Source organism: Apostichopus japonicus, chromosome 6 (assembly GCF_037975245.1).
Source record: "Apostichopus japonicus isolate 1M-3 chromosome 6, ASM3797524v1, whole genome shotgun sequence".
Lineage (NCBI taxonomy): Eukaryota > Metazoa > Echinodermata > Holothuroidea > Aspidochirotida > Stichopodidae > Apostichopus > Apostichopus japonicus.
This window is the reverse complement of record NC_092566.1, coordinates 18,220,499-18,237,293: the sequence shown is the minus strand read 5'-3', so window position 1 is coordinate 18,237,293 and position 16,795 is coordinate 18,220,499. Positions and strand designations below refer to the sequence as shown.

Sequence of the window (16,795 nt, the reverse complement as noted above, 5' to 3'; positions counted from 1 at the left end):
AGGTTTTCAAGGTGTTGAGGATAGTTTTGAACATAGATTTTCTCATAGATTCAGAGGAAGTTACTCTCGATGAGTTGGATTTTTCGTGTCATGGCCTCTTTAAGACTTTGAAAAGAGAAGAGGAGGGTGAGGGAGGGGGAGGGGGGAGGGAGGGCAGTAGTTCAGAAATGGGAGTATTAACTATAGACATACTGTAGTGTTGAAGTACCCAGCTGCTACAGTACTTGCAGTGGCTACTGAGACCCAACAACGTTGAAGGTCGTCAGTACTTATGTCCCAAATTGCTTAAAAGTAAAGAAAGGTCTTCAAAAATACTTTCCAGGAGGAACTGACTCTTAAAGTTTGACCCAGACAATGAGGAATGTACAATTAGATAATAAAATGTATCAATGAGGACTAATTGTTTGAGGGTGGGCTAAAACGCATCAATATTTCTACATGAGTGACCATTCGTTTCATTTCTGGCAAAAATTGGGGGCAATACTGATGACGTTTGAAATATTACATTTAATAATGTAGAACAAATGTGCTGTTAAATAATAACTGGCTTAATTTGTGACCGAAATAACTTCAAAAGGGTTGCAGTATTAACAAAGACCCCTCCATTATCGACAACATTAACTAAATTTCACCTTCACTGTGCACTACAATGATACATATTTGTATGCAAATACAGTTGTTCTAGTTCAATTAAGGGATTATGGGATTGGTAAATAAATGATATTTAATTTCATAGTTTCATTTTAGCAGAAATCAAACAGAGCAATGATGTATTATGATATCCTTGCCTTTAATATGTAACTCACACCTGGATAATTCCAACACTGTTTTCTCCATAAATCGCTCTTCAAATCACTCAGGGCACAGATTGCAGTTAACTTATTATGCATCTACAGTTACACCTATTAGCAGGGCACAAAAAGTCTGCATATTGATTAAGACAGTTCTACCTGAGGCTAATTACAGAACAAACATACCCATCTATAATAACAATGGCTCCCACTTGTATCCATGGTTAATATAGGACCTTAAGGTGTTAAAAAGGTTATTGACTCTATTACTGATTTACTTTGTAAGGAGAGCAATAGTACCTCATCTGGGCCTAGGAGGAGCTTTAGTCCTATTGACAGATTTTTCAGTGGGAGATTGAATGGCCTCACACAGAATCAATTTATCATTAAATATGCATAACCTCCTAAAGAATAGTTATTCAGTGCTGTAGATATGGTAAACAAGTGTTAATGCTGGACCACATAGGGTGGGACAAGACAACACTGGCTTTCAATGTGGGCCCGAGACTTGATGATATAATTAAATTAATTGAAGACAAATAAAAATGATAAGTTAGCAACAAAAGCAGGAGTAATTACTGTCATTAATTCACTGGTTAAAATAGCTTTTGGATTAAATGTCTATTATGCACAAATCATTTCTAACTTAATTGCAGACTGATTGATCCAGAGGGTAGACAAACAGGGTATAATTTATCTGATAGAAGAAATTTCAAAATGCTAACCAACACCTGGAAAATGGCTTTTACGTTGCAAAGATGTATACATAACACTGTTTATACATGAAGCAACCTACTGTAGTGTTAATAGTAAAATCTGAGCAGTTAATTCTAATGCATGTAGGACCTACTATACAAAACAAACCAAACCGTTTATGATTTCTGCATTCTCCTTCAATGTGAGCAGTGTTAAAGGGTGTGAAGACTTGCGCAAAAAAGACGTCTAACGCTGGTAATCTGACCTAGTTTTGAATGAGGTGTAACAGAAGTGTTAGACACCACCATCGATCACAGAAAATACACACACAGCTTGCTACAGTCAGTACATACAGCTGCGGTCAATACGCACAGCACAGTGTAAAAACGATACAGGGATGGACAAGGTATCACGTTCATTACTGTCTGCATTTTCAAAACGTCACTTGCAAGCAACAGAAAGTTAACTTTTTCAGATGGCCGCACGCGGTTTTGGGCGAGTCTTCAATGCCTTTAATGAGTTGAATCACTTGGTGATTGGTGAACCCCACATCAGGTCCGAAAAAGACACAAAGATCCGAAGAAAACACGCAGATCCGAAGAAAACACAAAGTCTAAGAGAAAACACTTCCTGGCACTTTGAGGTGGTAGAATGAGGAGGAGGGGGGGGGGGGCTTCGACTGTAAGTAGCTGGCCATAGAGGGAGTACATTGCTAAAATGGATACCATTTCACTCTAGGCATGGAAGAGCCAGATTGGTAAGGTTGCGAGGAGACAGGTAAGGGAGAAGTGAAGCAAATACAGTAATAACTAGACAGTGAAAACACCTTATAAAATAAATACACAAGAGCCCCCCCTGGTGATGTCATAATGAATTGTTTCAGCCCCCTAGACATGAAGGGGGGGCATCTATAGTATATCTTTAAATGAAAGTACAGTAGAATGGAATGTGATATTTGTACATGTTTGCAGAGACTGTCTGGGAGAGTTGTTCATCATTATCATCTCTCCCACACATTTATATTAATAATGATTTTGGGGTTCAGACTGGGTCACCCTTGGGGGCAGATTTCTTATCCTGCAAGGAACATTGCAGTTAACAACAAAGTCTGACTTAACAGTTCAGACAGTTGATATTCTATATCAACAAACTCTTAATGTATAAAGTATTATGTGTCAATGAACATAACAGCCACACCCAGAAGAAACACATGAAAACATTTATCACCTACAGTACCCCCAATGTCTTGAGTAGCCATGGAGTCAAATGTTCAAATCATTGATTAAATGCTGTTTGGCCCATAAATACCTCCAGGGGCAAAATAAAACAGGCGAAATATTCAGGCGCTGTCTCTACACATAATGGAAATGGGTGGAAGTTCTGAATTTCACTTGATTTCACTAATTATAGATCTGCTAAATTTAGCCAAATCCTTCAATTTCACAATCCTTATGTATCATGTAAAACATTAGACAAAGATATCAAGTGCTGTCAATGTGCGGAGAAAAAATCAAGTGATTGCCCCCAGCCCTGGTGATAGCTGACATAAACAGTACTTCAACTTGTAATAATACAGTGTAACTTCTGATGCCGCAGTATAGTTCTAACAATTTTTTTCTTTAAAGTGAAAGGTATATTTAGAAATGTTACAGCGCAGTCAAAATATTAGCACTCGTCTCTCTGCGATTGTGCTTCCATTTAAGTATCAATTTTTGGCTGCAAAATGTGGAAATGATGACATTAATCATTTTCGCTGCAAATTGTTCAAATTATTGACTTTCCTATTTCTTTTCCACATGACCATATGTACTACAGCAGCCACAAATGGCTGTATCATAACTAACAGATCAATAGTCTGTGGTTATATTTGGAACTCCTTATTAGAGACAGACACAGCCAAATTTAAATTAAGGTCCAACACAAATTGAAATTTTATGATTCATTTTTTTCACCGTGCAATCTTTATTATTGCAAATTTTGGTGCATGGCCTTAGAAGTAAATTGAAATATTATTATTCTCTCTGTTAATAGTACTTGGAGGTCTTCTCATATATGCCATAGGACTGTGACATTCAATGCAAAATAATTCAGTTCTGCAAATATATGCCGTAAAAGTACAAATGAGATCACAGCTTTTTGAATCATTTTTTCAATGTTGCATTTGCCTACGTATTTAAACCTATTGTCTGTTAAATACATTTCACTCAAAAAAAAGAACGAACAAGGAAATTGAAATAACTTTATGTCAATATTGACAGACAATCAAAGCTACCCTTGTGTTTGAAGCAGTTAACATTAAAGACCAAAAGCACATAGATAGTACAGATTCCCCCAAACCATGTTATACCTGTTTTGGGAATTTGTTAACCACGCCCTCAGTTCATTTACAAATGCATTATCCTCTAATACTACGCTCAAATTGGTCAAGTCTTTAAACAGGGGGTGTGGCTACCATCTATCCAGGCCCTGACTCCTCCTTCCTTTGTTGACCATTCGCATGGTAAGATCGCGCAAAATTGTTCCAATTTTGATCGTTTCGATAACATTAGTTTTGAGGTGTGCGAGGGATTTATTATTCTATCTTCTACGTGGCTACCATCCCTCTACATCATTTTGAGCAGTTTTGAGCTAAGGACCCTCAGTTCCTAAGTTTTGCGTTGTATAAGAGGACATCATAATGCATTCATATGTATATGAGGGAAGTACAGTAAGTGAGTGTTATAAATTCATAAGAACTGGACCAACGATGAACCAACCAATCAATAAGAGCTTCAAGAGATTTCATCCTAAACAAAGATGGGTGTTCAGTTAATTCTTATTGTTATGAAGAAAGAAACTACACACCATACTTGAGAGCTGACTTACTTTTCTGCAGGTGTGCTTAACCAACAGTATATCTACTATACAGTAATGTACATCATTATAACATTTGTACAGTACTGTACAGTAGGTATGATGTCGATATTCACACTCGATGAAACCAAAACTTGAAAGACCTGGATTAATCTTCATCATATCTTGCATCCATATTTATTAGTACTTTTGAAGAAGAGTCACCCAAGAGAAAGCCTGGGCGTGTAACCATGGATACAACTTGATTCCATCTCAACGGCGGTCTCCTTACTTCAGTGAGCTGCAGGATGCTGGAACACATGCAGCTCCCTGCAGTGCTGTATCTTTAGTAGGCTAGAACCTAAAATATCATCCCTAACAGACTTCAGTGAACTGCAAGACCCTGGAACACATGCAGCTCCCTGCAGTGCTTCATATAACATCTTTAGTAGGCTAGAACCTACAGTATAATCCCTAACAGACTTCAGGGAGCTGCAGGATCCTGAAACACATGCAGCTCCCTGCATTGCTGTATATAACATCTATAGGCTAGTACTGTACCTACAGTATAATCCCTAACAGACTTCAGGGAGCTGCAGGACCCTGGAACACATGCAGCTCCCTGCATTGCTGTATATAACATCTATAGGCTAGTACTGTACCTACAGTATAATCCCTAACAGACTTCAGGGAGCTGCAGGACCCTGGAACACATGCAGCTCCCTGCATTGCTGTATATAACATCTATAGGCTAGTACTGTACCTACAGTATAATCCCTAACAGACTTCAGGGAGCTGCAGGACCCTGGAACACATGCAGCTCCCTGCATTGCTGTATATAACATCTATAGGCTAGTACTGTACCTACAGTATAATCCCTAACAGACTTCAGGGAGCTGCAGGACCCTGGAACACATGCAGCTCCCTGCATTGCTGTATATAACATCTATAGGCTAGTACTGTACCTACAGTATAATCCCTAACAGACTTCAGGGAGCTGCAGGACCCTGGAACACATGCAGCTCCCTGCATTGCTGTATATAACATCTTTAGTAGGCTAGAACCTACAGTATAATCCCTTACAGACTTCAGGGAGCTGCAGGACCCTGGAACACATGCAGCTCCCTGCATTGCTGTATATAACATCTATAGGCTAATACCTACAGTATAATCCCTAACAGACTTCAGGGAGCTGCAGGACCCTGGAACACATGCAGCTCCCTGCAGTGCTGTATATATAACATCTTTAGTAGGCTAGAACCTACAGTATAATCCCTAACAGACTTCCGTGAGCTGCAGGACCCTGGAACACATGTAGCTCCCTGCAGTGCTGTATATATAACATCTTTAGTAGGCAAGAACCTACAGTATAATCCCTTATACACTTCAGTGAACTGTGTAAAGGTAGATTATGTGGTGAGATTATTGTAAGCTACTGAACTGTAGACTGAAATCTTCACACGTAAGGGTGCATTGCCTGGTACTATACTGTAGGTAAACCTATGAAAGCATGTAGTTTGAGGTACATATTGAACATGTCCCAGGAATAATTTATCCAGTATCCCATAACAAAATGGTCAATTTGCTACAACTCCAAAGATGTGAAGCACTTTTTTTTGTACGAACCATAGTAATTTTAATCAAATACGGAATTCAGAGCCGACAAACTGCTACACAAAACTTTTACATTAAAATTATTCCCGATATTACGACCAAACATTGAAGGATCTCCAGCTCAAAAGGCTCAACAAAAAGAGCGGGGAAAAAAGAGACATACTGTAGATGGCACAAAGGCCTGGCTATACAAATATACTGTGAAAAAGACATGCTTCAGCATACATGAAAATATAGCAGATATATGAGGTAGATACAGTGTAAAAGCAGCTTGCATATAAAGAGTAAAGCAGACATTAAATTGAGTAGAACTCAAACAATTTTCTCCTTCTGTGACAGTGAACAAGCCTAACAACAACTTCAAAAGTGCCTCGATATCATGCCTCCCTTCTTCTCCTCACCTAACCCCCACCCCCTCCCACCATCCTTATTTTTGTGTGTGTGTTTTCCTCTCAATGCATATATCATATCCCTACCACATTGACTTTATGAAAGACCATCAGGATATATGCCTTAGAAGCTTGCTAGATAGCCAAATAATTCTCACTTTATTAATTACTCTCAAGCAAACTTCAAAAATACTGTTTGTTTCTTCCACCATCTCAGTTTTAATTCATCCAGGGACTTAATTACCTGAAATTTTATTAATAATTCTCAATGTCTGGGTCCCTGGGAAGGATTTGGAAGATCAGAATCTCCAAGAAAGGTTATGTTATTTATAAACTTTGACTTCCTTTTTGCATGATAATGTGAAAGAAATGTATGATTACTTCAGTAGGCCTTCTTCAATGTAGACCTTAATAAAGGCATGTATCTTGATGATAGTGATGCACAGTGTTCTGGAAACCATTATAAATGAACTATAATGAACCCTCTTCTGTAATTTAGGTATTTGGCCCATGATTTAAGTTCAATTTAGTATTTATAATGTACTGTACATCTACAAAGGAGTACAATTCAGTAAATGTGGTCTGTAAGTGCATATTTTCTACAGTCAAGTTATGCTGCACAACTTTAAAGTAAATTAGATTGAAATATATATGCATGAATATAGAAAATCTATTTCAAAACAGAACAGTTTGGCTTTGACACGTATGACTAATCACCATGGCAACTGAGTCAGAACATGATAATGTTCAAACACCAACTGATGTTAATACATGAATCACTACATTAGACAGTACATGACAAATAGCAGATTGCAGACTACTGGAGCCTGACAGCTCCCCTTAGATACGGCATCTGAGAGGTCACAAGGAATGTTCACCCCCAGTCATGTCTTCAGGTATACGGTACAGTAAGTAACCTTCATAAACTGATTATTGCTCCTACTGTAGTTTATTACTGCCACATGCATGTATAATAGAGTGAAGGATGAAACCTATTAGCAATTTAATACACCTAAATGTATTATACCCACGACTGTGAAGGGTTCAAGAAACGAGGAGAAAATCAACAGGTTTATATGTTAACTACATACATGGGAGATCATGAATATAGATACATGGTAAAGCTGTAAGTCCTATTCTATACATTCATAATAGTTTAAAGTGGTTCAACTATTCTTGTGATATTTGGCCAGTATACAAGGTAGGCAGGCTGGCAGCTACCTATTTGCTGTCCCAGTCCTATCTAACAGGGCAATCTGGCAGTTGTTTTTGCAAGGTACACCTTCTGAACTTACCTTGAAGGTATTTTACAGTATGCTGCACATTTAGCATGCAAGAGAGTGGAGACGTTCACAGATAACACTTTGAATGTAACCCATGGAGATAACATACTGTATGCCTACTGTACTTTGCAAATTATAGCATTTGTAATCATTATTTTATGGGTAATTTTATTGTTTAACAAGTTTATGAGTTCTGATGATTCTTGATTAATGAACATCCTCATTATAGCAAACTTGCTGTCCCGGATGTGTAACTTATCCTTGGTCATTGGTAACTTGTCACGCCTACACACCAAAGTGTGCACAATTCAAACAATCTCTCCTGGGGCACCACAGTGCACCACAGCCACGTGTCCTCTGGGGGACTTCCCATAGGGTGCAGCCACAAACCGGCGCACGCAACTATATTTACAAGTCACCTCGCAAGTCCCCATTTATACACCTGGGTGAAGAGAGGCAATGGAGATAAAGTGCCTTGCCCAAGGACACAACGCAATGATCTGGCCAGGGCTCGAACCTGTAATCCTTAGATCACAAGTCTACTGCCTTAACCACTGATGGGTTGGTGCAAAAATTAATGTTTGCTATTGATCATTTAAACTTGTTTTATGATATCAGCTTGTGGCAGGATGATTTTTTTTTTTGCACACATCAATTTTGAGTAAATCGAAAAAGAACATGAAACAATTTCTATTTTTCTGATAAATATTTCTTCTTTTTCTCATCTAAAGTGAATAAACAGTAATGAAAATAGTTTATAATAATACGATGTGAATTGAAACCAATCTGCACCCAAACCAGAATGGCTATTAATCATCGTTCTGTTTTTCTGATACAAAAACACTTTAGATAAGATATTCCTAGCATCACTCCTAGCATCACTCCCAGCCCCTCCCCTTCCCCCCTCCCCTTCCCCCAATCCCTCACTTGATACTTGGCCATACACAATATTGCTTCAATGGTTTCTATATTAATGACAAGTTTGTTTCACTGAACGGAATACGTACAGTATACAGCATTTACAGTGACTCATTTATCCAGTATCACATCTCAAAATGCTACTGTATGCTAAATGGGCAAATTGCTAGATCTACTGTATACAAGTGAAAAGTTGTAGAAGTTTTCGGAGACAGGCACTGCAGTATTTTATAAGAGATCAATGTTCATACTGTAGAACCTTCAAAACTGATTTTCAAAATATGGAGACTAAATTGTTCCCTGAGATAGTGTGCATAAACTTAATAGAATTGCTAAAATAGTTTGGTTTAGTTTAGTAGACAAAAAGGATCAGGAGGGACACTCAAGTCCCCATCAAGGACCCTATAGGAGAGGGGAAAACTGAAGACACAAACACTCAGACCCGATTACAGGTACAATGCTTTAAGTGCTTGTCCAAAGCATTCTTAAGCCCATTGACACTACTTGCAAGTACAACTTTCTCAGGCAAACCGTTCCACTCATTCACAACCCTTTTAGAAAAAAAGTTATGCCGAATATTAATCCTACTTTGTGACTTTTGGAGTTTAAGACAATGACCTATGGTACAACTACTATTAGCAAACATGACCCAAGGATAAAACCAGTGCACAGTGGAATTTTTATTATCTTAATTCTTTATAGTTTTGGGGTATTTATACTGTATGGTGTTTCTATCATTTGTTTGTTATTCACACAATAATTTTCAAAATGAGGCTGACCAATGAAATCTTTTAATAATTCCTTCCCTAGAGAGCAGCTGCTTGTTTTTATGAACACTACGTATGTAACATTTAATCTTCAACCCACCAGATTCACTCACATTACAATGCAAATGTTCTGTAAAATACATGTTACTTATATATATACTGTAAAGTTAATTTATCAGTGCAATGTTCTGTAGAATGTACATTACTTTTACTGACATACCTCAGTAGTACGAACTACTCCAGTTAGCAGGTGATTAGCACCATTAGAATGAACAGTTAATGGAGTATCACAGTAATTTGTACTTTGCCGATAGGGTTGAAATAGTTTTATCGTGTTAAATAATATAAGTTTAATCTTGTATTTGTCTGTATACATGTATATGTCCTGAGAAATATTACAACAACAAAAAAAACAGTTAATGAATCTGCTGTGACATTACTGAGGAAAGTGAGTGAGCGCTGACAACTACGATGATGAAGATTTAGTCTGAATTTAGTCAGACTGGCTTTAGCCAGGGCAACTCAAGCTTCTCAGCATGTACTGTACCATAGTAGCACTTTGACAACTGGTAGTCTGTACTACACAGAGGTTCTAAAAACTGTAACCTACCACACTCAGGGAAATAACGTACATGTAGTCTATAAAATGAGTATGCGTTGTAAACAGAAAAGTCAGTCGTCTAGTGTGTGCTCATCAGCTGTTCAGTGTAAGGTCAGTTGTAAGAGAGTTCATACCGATATAGACATATATATCAACTTGGTAAAATTATTGTTATTATGCACAGCTGAAAAAAAAAACTACTTTCTGAACCAGCCTATTAGTAGGCCTAATTACAAGCAGAATGGAACATTTGTATAATCCTAAGATAATTCCTTAAATTTGTACAAAGTTACTTATGACTTACCGTTCGATCTTCTCTTGTTTGAAAACATTTCTGTTCCGAGGTCTCTTTGCCGACATGACCCTGGATGGCAGCATTTTCATCTGCTGCTGCTGTTGATCACGCAATGGAAAGCTAATGGCACTTTGCAATGTCAACATTGCCGATCTTTATTCTGCTCATAACTGCACAAGGCTAAAATGATTTTAGCCTTTATGATCAAGACAAGGCGGAAACAAACCGGTCAATATGGGAAAGTTTTAATCAGAATGGTGTGTTGCAAATGAAGTCCAATGCCTTTCAAGATAATATTGTATTAACGTTCTTTCAGCAAGATGAACATTCGGCCAATTTAATTGGTTCATAAATGTCAGCTGACATCTAGGCCTAGTTCTAGTAGTATGGCATCGATAGGTCATACAAAGAACGATGGCCTGGATCGAAACAGAAAACTTTGGGTAGGCTTTTGGTCTTAGAATTAAAGTTCACAATGAAAGATAGGACTGTCAGAAAGGCTGATTGTTTACATCTTCACTATTTGGCTACAGAACTGAAATCAGTTACTAAACATATAGAAATGTTAGGTCTCACATCCACACCAAGACTAAAAGTCAAATAATCACGACCAAATAAAATGAAAGCCTACTGACACTGTTGATGTGGAGAGACTTGGCTAGCACAACAAATACCAAGAAGCCATCTTAAGCAACTCTGTACAACTTCCAATGCAATGTTATCATATTCTGTTTAGGTATATGTAAGTTATTCAGTTGTTGCAGATCCAACAATATACCGCAGGCTTCCTTCACATAAACATCTTCTAACTGTACAAGAATTTATTTATTGTGTAGCGCTCTGCAGCTAGCACCATACAGTTAATTTACCTAACCTAGGCTAACCTACAGTAGGTCTAGGCTGCTGTACGTTGTGTGTAGTAGCATAATAATGTACACACACAACATAACTAGTCTTGAGGGCCTAGCGTCTAACACTACCATGGTGACCAAGTCGTTATAGCAGTCTTAACGATATTTCGCAAAGAGAAATAACAGTTGACCAAGCAAGTTCGCTTAATAAATCCTACAAGTTGAATATCTGAACTGAGTTTAATACATTAAGATGAATAATAATCCTTTGAAAGCGGCCACTCTTCACTTGAATCAAAGTCTGTGATTTTCGTATCAGTAATTAAGCACAACATAACCGCTTCCGTTCACGATGTCGCAACCCGCATGCAGTATACGCAAGGAGGGCAATCTATCTTTGGGGAATTTCCCATAGTGCTTAGCGCTGTTGCAGAGAGACAGTTTGGCGGGGTGAGGATAGACTTACATGCATGTGTAAGTAGACACAACAGTAACAAAAGAAGGAAAAAAATCATTCTGAAGTGATTTAGGCTCTATATTAGGTCTATAATAACGTTAAACTGCTATGTCAGGTCGCCTTTACTTCGATGTTTTCTTTTTCTGGAGTAGGAAGGGTTGACGCAGGGAAGGGGTTTACCCCGACCCACTGCACAAAAGAAGAAACACATAAATCCATCCGACTACCATAATTTCTTTTCATTCGGTTACTCGTTAGTGTAACCGATCTCTGGTCCATGTATGACATCACATATGATTGTGCAATGCATTCTTCTAAATCCAAGATATTTTAATAATTTACATCTCAAAAACTGCAACTTTTAGTTTAAAAAATATGCTTCATTTCATAAGCTCCTGCTGTATATTTTTTTAGGTTATGGAATTAGGTTCAGGTGATATTATTTCATCAAGTTACATATAAAAATTTAATCATAACAGCTTTGAGTAAAGAAACTAGTATTCAGTTGAAATTAAGACTTAAACCTTTATTCCACACTAGAAACTGTTTAATCTCGCAAATCTGCAAAGTTTTGACAGAAGTAGTCATAAACATAAACAAGTTCAACCGGGTTAAAAGGTGACAGTGAAATAGGTGGCGCTATTCGTCTTTTTCTTTCTGCAGAATCGTGATTACCTAAGGTTGATATATCACTCGCGCTTTTACTTTAGGCAGATCACTTTTCTGCTTCTGATACCTAACTTGATGCAGCTGAAAAGGGGGGGGGGAGGGTTTACTCGGGGGAGGGTGAGGGGGAAGCGAAGAGATCAAAGAGAGGAAAACCAGAATGAAAATATGCAATGACATTAGGATGACGTAATTAGCTGCTTGTATTAACAATTTGATATCTGAATCTTCCTTTCTCGAGATATATATATTTATATATATATATATATATATATTAAAATATAAAATAAGGGAAGTAGGAAGTTGAGTTGTCTCTGATTCGATACAATATAGCGATATTATTATAAGGATCAGATATAGCCTGGCCTAAGTGAACTTCCTATATATCGACACGGAAATACGACCGACTCGACTCTAATTGTCCAGAGCGCGAGTTCAGTTTCGACACATGCAGTATCGAGGCCCTGATTGTTTATATTATATAAAAAGGCTTGATGGCAAGTCTAATATGACATCATTATTCATTTTTAGTTCCTCTTTTTAATTTTTAATTTTAAGTTTTAAGTTTTAGTTTTTCTTTCTTCGTTCCAAAGTAGATTTAGGTTAATTGATGGAGATGGGAATTGCAAATGCTAAATATAAAGTATTAAAGCTCTAAACATTTTCTAATTATGACATTTCTTCATCGTCAACGTTGTAAACATTCTATATTGAAAATATCCAACGAAAATCAAAGAGAAGTGAAAAGTTTAAGAGCCTATATAGAGGCGCTATGATATATTCTTAGCTTTTTAACTAGAGGGCGGTCTGGAGCTGTTCATCACAAATAACCTTATCATGCTCACCATGACATAGTTAGGTCATATTTAAGTCCCATCACACTTGATCTGAACAACATTTTAAGGACTATTGTACTTCAACTAGCAAAGTAATTTGGACCATGTCGGTTACCATGGTGCACTTTTGTCAAAGACAATTAGCCCCGTGTGTTTCACTAATTCAATGAATGGCTCTTGTTTCATGCACAGTCCCGTGTCTGTGAGGTGCGTTTGTGGGGACTGAAACATTACTAATGTAATTTCGCCACATGACCCCTACCGGGGCACTTCTCCCCTCCCCCTCAGAGTGGCCGCATGCATTCCAGCCATGACAGTAACAGCGAACCCCCTCCCCCCTCCCCCATCCCCACCCCATTCATCACAAATGCCCTCCTTAACGCCTGATCATGACATATCAGCGGCAAAACTGCCTTCTATTTGGTTAAGTTTTACATACAAAGAATATATACACGTATACAGTGTTGTATTTAACTGATTAGTAACATATCAAAATCTGCATAGAAATAGTAGATATATATATATATAAATATATATATATATATATATATATCGCATGTTATGGATGTGTGACCGTTTACGAATTATACATCACTTGGGGTTCTTTGTATATACACAGGCAGAAGTGCACCATGGCAGTTAATTGATAAAGATCTTATCAACAGAGTTAAGTTAAACAAAGTGATACGAAGTAATCAACTTGCGTGTGTTTACTAAATGATTACAATATTTACACTTCTCACGTTACTGAACCAACCCTTTACTGGATCTACGAGGTTGTAACGATATCAAGATTATATGAATCTCTTCAGCGATAATGAATTATTTAACATATAGACTGACTGATATGAAGTCCATGATAGTTGCAAACGTTTTGTTGGCCCTTAAGGCCACAAACTTCATACTTTGTGTTGAAACATTCTAATGTTGTTTACCGTAGTGGTACAATACATGCTTTATGCATAAGTTATATCTTCGAGAATGAAAAAGGCAAATGAGAGTTTTTAATGTGAAATAAAGAAGCAAAGAAATGTGACTCATAGAAGAAGACTGACAAATAAGGAGTTCTGGCGAAAATATAATGGAATTTTCGGCCTTCAATGGGAATGATACTTGCACTTACAAACCATGACACAAAGAAAGTGTCTCAATTAGTGCTTTCTCCAATTAGCTAAGTTTCAGGATTGAGTTTGACAAATATCGGACTTTCTCTTAAGATTTTGTGTTTTGAACAACTATGTTTACACAATTAGACATAAACACAACAAACTGACCTGTAAGTTTTGTACTACATGTGTATTAGTTCTGCGAAATACTTTACTTTGAAACGCCGTGCCTTATACTGTCATGGGGTTTTTCATAGACTGAAATTTGTCTACTGTAGATTCTCGTTTGCAATAAATTAGGCTTTGTTTAAGGTAACGACGATGAATTGCTAACTGTTGGATTGCAAATGTTGGTTATCATTATACTCCATCTTGCCATCTATTTGGATTGAAGGCTTTGTAAACATAGCCTTCAAAGCTTTTGAACTTTGAGCGAATAAAAGTTATCAGTACATCACTCAATCGACAAAGATGGAGCATATCAGCTGTGATAAGAGATCCCGTCTTGCTGTTCCTGCGGCTTGCCACCTTGTTTAAAGGTTAAGATTATGACAACGCGGTGTATACTTAACAACAACAAAGGATAATCCAATACAGTATAACGCAATGGCCTTACTACCACGATGGAAACATAAAACGCATCGCCAACGAATCAAATACTGTTTGGATGAAATGTTCTCATTTGATAATCGTCACAGAAAAAAAAAATCGCCATGTTACATCGCAAAAACATTAACCAAATGTTGCAGAGAAATTCAAAGGTTGCCAACGAAATAAGTAAACATACTAATTTTTGATCACAAAAGTTTTTTGTTGGTCATAACTCCGCTAACTTTTCAAATCCCAACAGGATTTAAGTAAATTAATCTCGACACATTTTGATGCCAAAAGCAAAGGAAATTGATGCAGACAGGTGTAATGTCGAAGATGCACCTTGACAAAAACATTTTTTATTTATATTTTTCTTTCAGGTTATATTCCAATATTGGCATATATCTCAATATGATAAATTACAGTTCAAACTTTGAAATATATCCCCAATGTTCGTACAATATCCAGAGTGCTTGTACAGTATCCTGACTATAATGTCCCGAATACGAGTACAGTATCCTGACTATAATGTCCCGTGTGCGAGTACAATGTCCCGAGTACGATTACAATTTCCCGAGTACGAGTACAGTGTCAGAAGTACGAGTACAATGTCCCGAGTACGAGTACAATGTCCCGAGTACGAGTACAATGTCCCGAGTACGAGTACAATGTCCCGAGGACGAGAACGATGTCCCGAGTACGAGTACGATGTCCCGAGTACGAGTGCAATGTCCCGAGTCCCTTGTACAATGTGCCGAGTACTTGTACAATGTCCCGAGTACGAGTACAATGTCCCGAGTAGGTATACAATGTCCCGAGTACGAGTACAATGTGTCGAGAACGAATACAATGTCCCGAGTACGTGTACAATGTCCCAAGTATGTGTATAATGTCCCGAGTACGATTACAATTTCCCGAGTACGAGTACAATGTCAGAAGTACGAGTACAATGTCCCGAGTAGGAGTCCAATGTCCCGAGTGCGAGTACAATGTCCCGAGTATGAGTATAATGTTTGAATACGAGTACAATGTCCCTAGTAGTGTACGTATACAATGTCCCGAGTACGTGTGCAATGTCCGAAGTACGAGTACAATGTCCTGAGTATGAGTACAATGTCCGAAGTACAATGTCCCGAGTAGTGTACGTATACAATGTCCCGAGTACGTGTACAATGTCCGAAGTACGAGTACAATGTCCTGAGTACGAGTACAATGTCCGAAGTACAATGTCCCGAGTACGAGTACAATGTCCCGAGTACTTGTACAATGTCCCGAGTATGAGTATATTGTCTGAAGTACGAGTACAATGTCCCGAGTAGTGTACGTATACAATGTCCTTAGTACGAGTACAATGTCCGAAGTACAATGTCCCGAGTACGAGTACAATGTCCCGAGTACGAGTACAATGTCCCGAGTACGTGTACAACGTTCCGAGTACGTGTACAATGTCCGAAGTACGAGTACAATGTCCCGAGTACAAGTGCAATGTCCCGAGTACGCGAGTAATGTCCTGATTACGAATTCTTTTTTGTTACATTTAGAAGAATCACTTCTGAGAAAGCTGACGAAAATGATGGTGTTCATGGCCATATCTACATCAGACGGACCGGACCACTTAGCACTTGTCCTTTCTGCATTTTCAAAACGTGTTTGCCGGCGTCACACGCCACTGATAAACGTCTGCAGTCCAACATAACAATATACTTTCCAGACTGTCTTAGGACGCAAGGTGAGACATGAAGGTAGCAACCATTTCGTTATAATAGAACAACTTCCCTTAAGAGTTCAGTTCCTTCGTGCGTTTTTTTTTTGGGGGGGGGGGGGAGGGGAATAACTTGCAGAGACATTCTGCATCCTCCTAAGATACAGATAATGAGTAATAAATAAACCGTGGAGTATTTACAATTGGCCTCGGACTTCGTCCTATACAGGACCCAAACAAAACTATCCAGGTCTCTTCAAAATTTACACCATTGGCAAATATCAAATATAGACTCAATGATAAACAGCATATAAAAGTTGGCAACTTCCACGAGTATGCTAGACGACCTTTGATCCAGATCCTGAATTAACTCGTAATCCTCCAGGCACAAGAGAACACC

General features: G+C 38.0%; 1 protein-coding gene across 1 annotated transcript in view; it reads right to left on the bottom strand.

Annotated features, from left to right (window-relative positions):
- The window catches only part of LOC139969200 (protein FAM149B1-like), a 68,732-nt gene extending 57,346 nt beyond the window's left edge, over positions 1–11,386 (bottom strand). The window contains exons 1-2 of the mRNA XM_071974083.1: positions 11,285–11,386; positions 10,196–10,382 (exon numbers count right to left, since the gene is read on the bottom strand). Of these exons, the coding sequence (XP_071830184.1) occupies positions 10,196–10,332 (137 nt within the window). The 5' untranslated portion in view covers positions 10,333–10,382; positions 11,285–11,386. The remainder of the gene's footprint in view (positions 1–10,195; positions 10,383–11,284) is intronic.
- Positions 11,387–16,795: the final 5,409 nt, after the last annotated feature.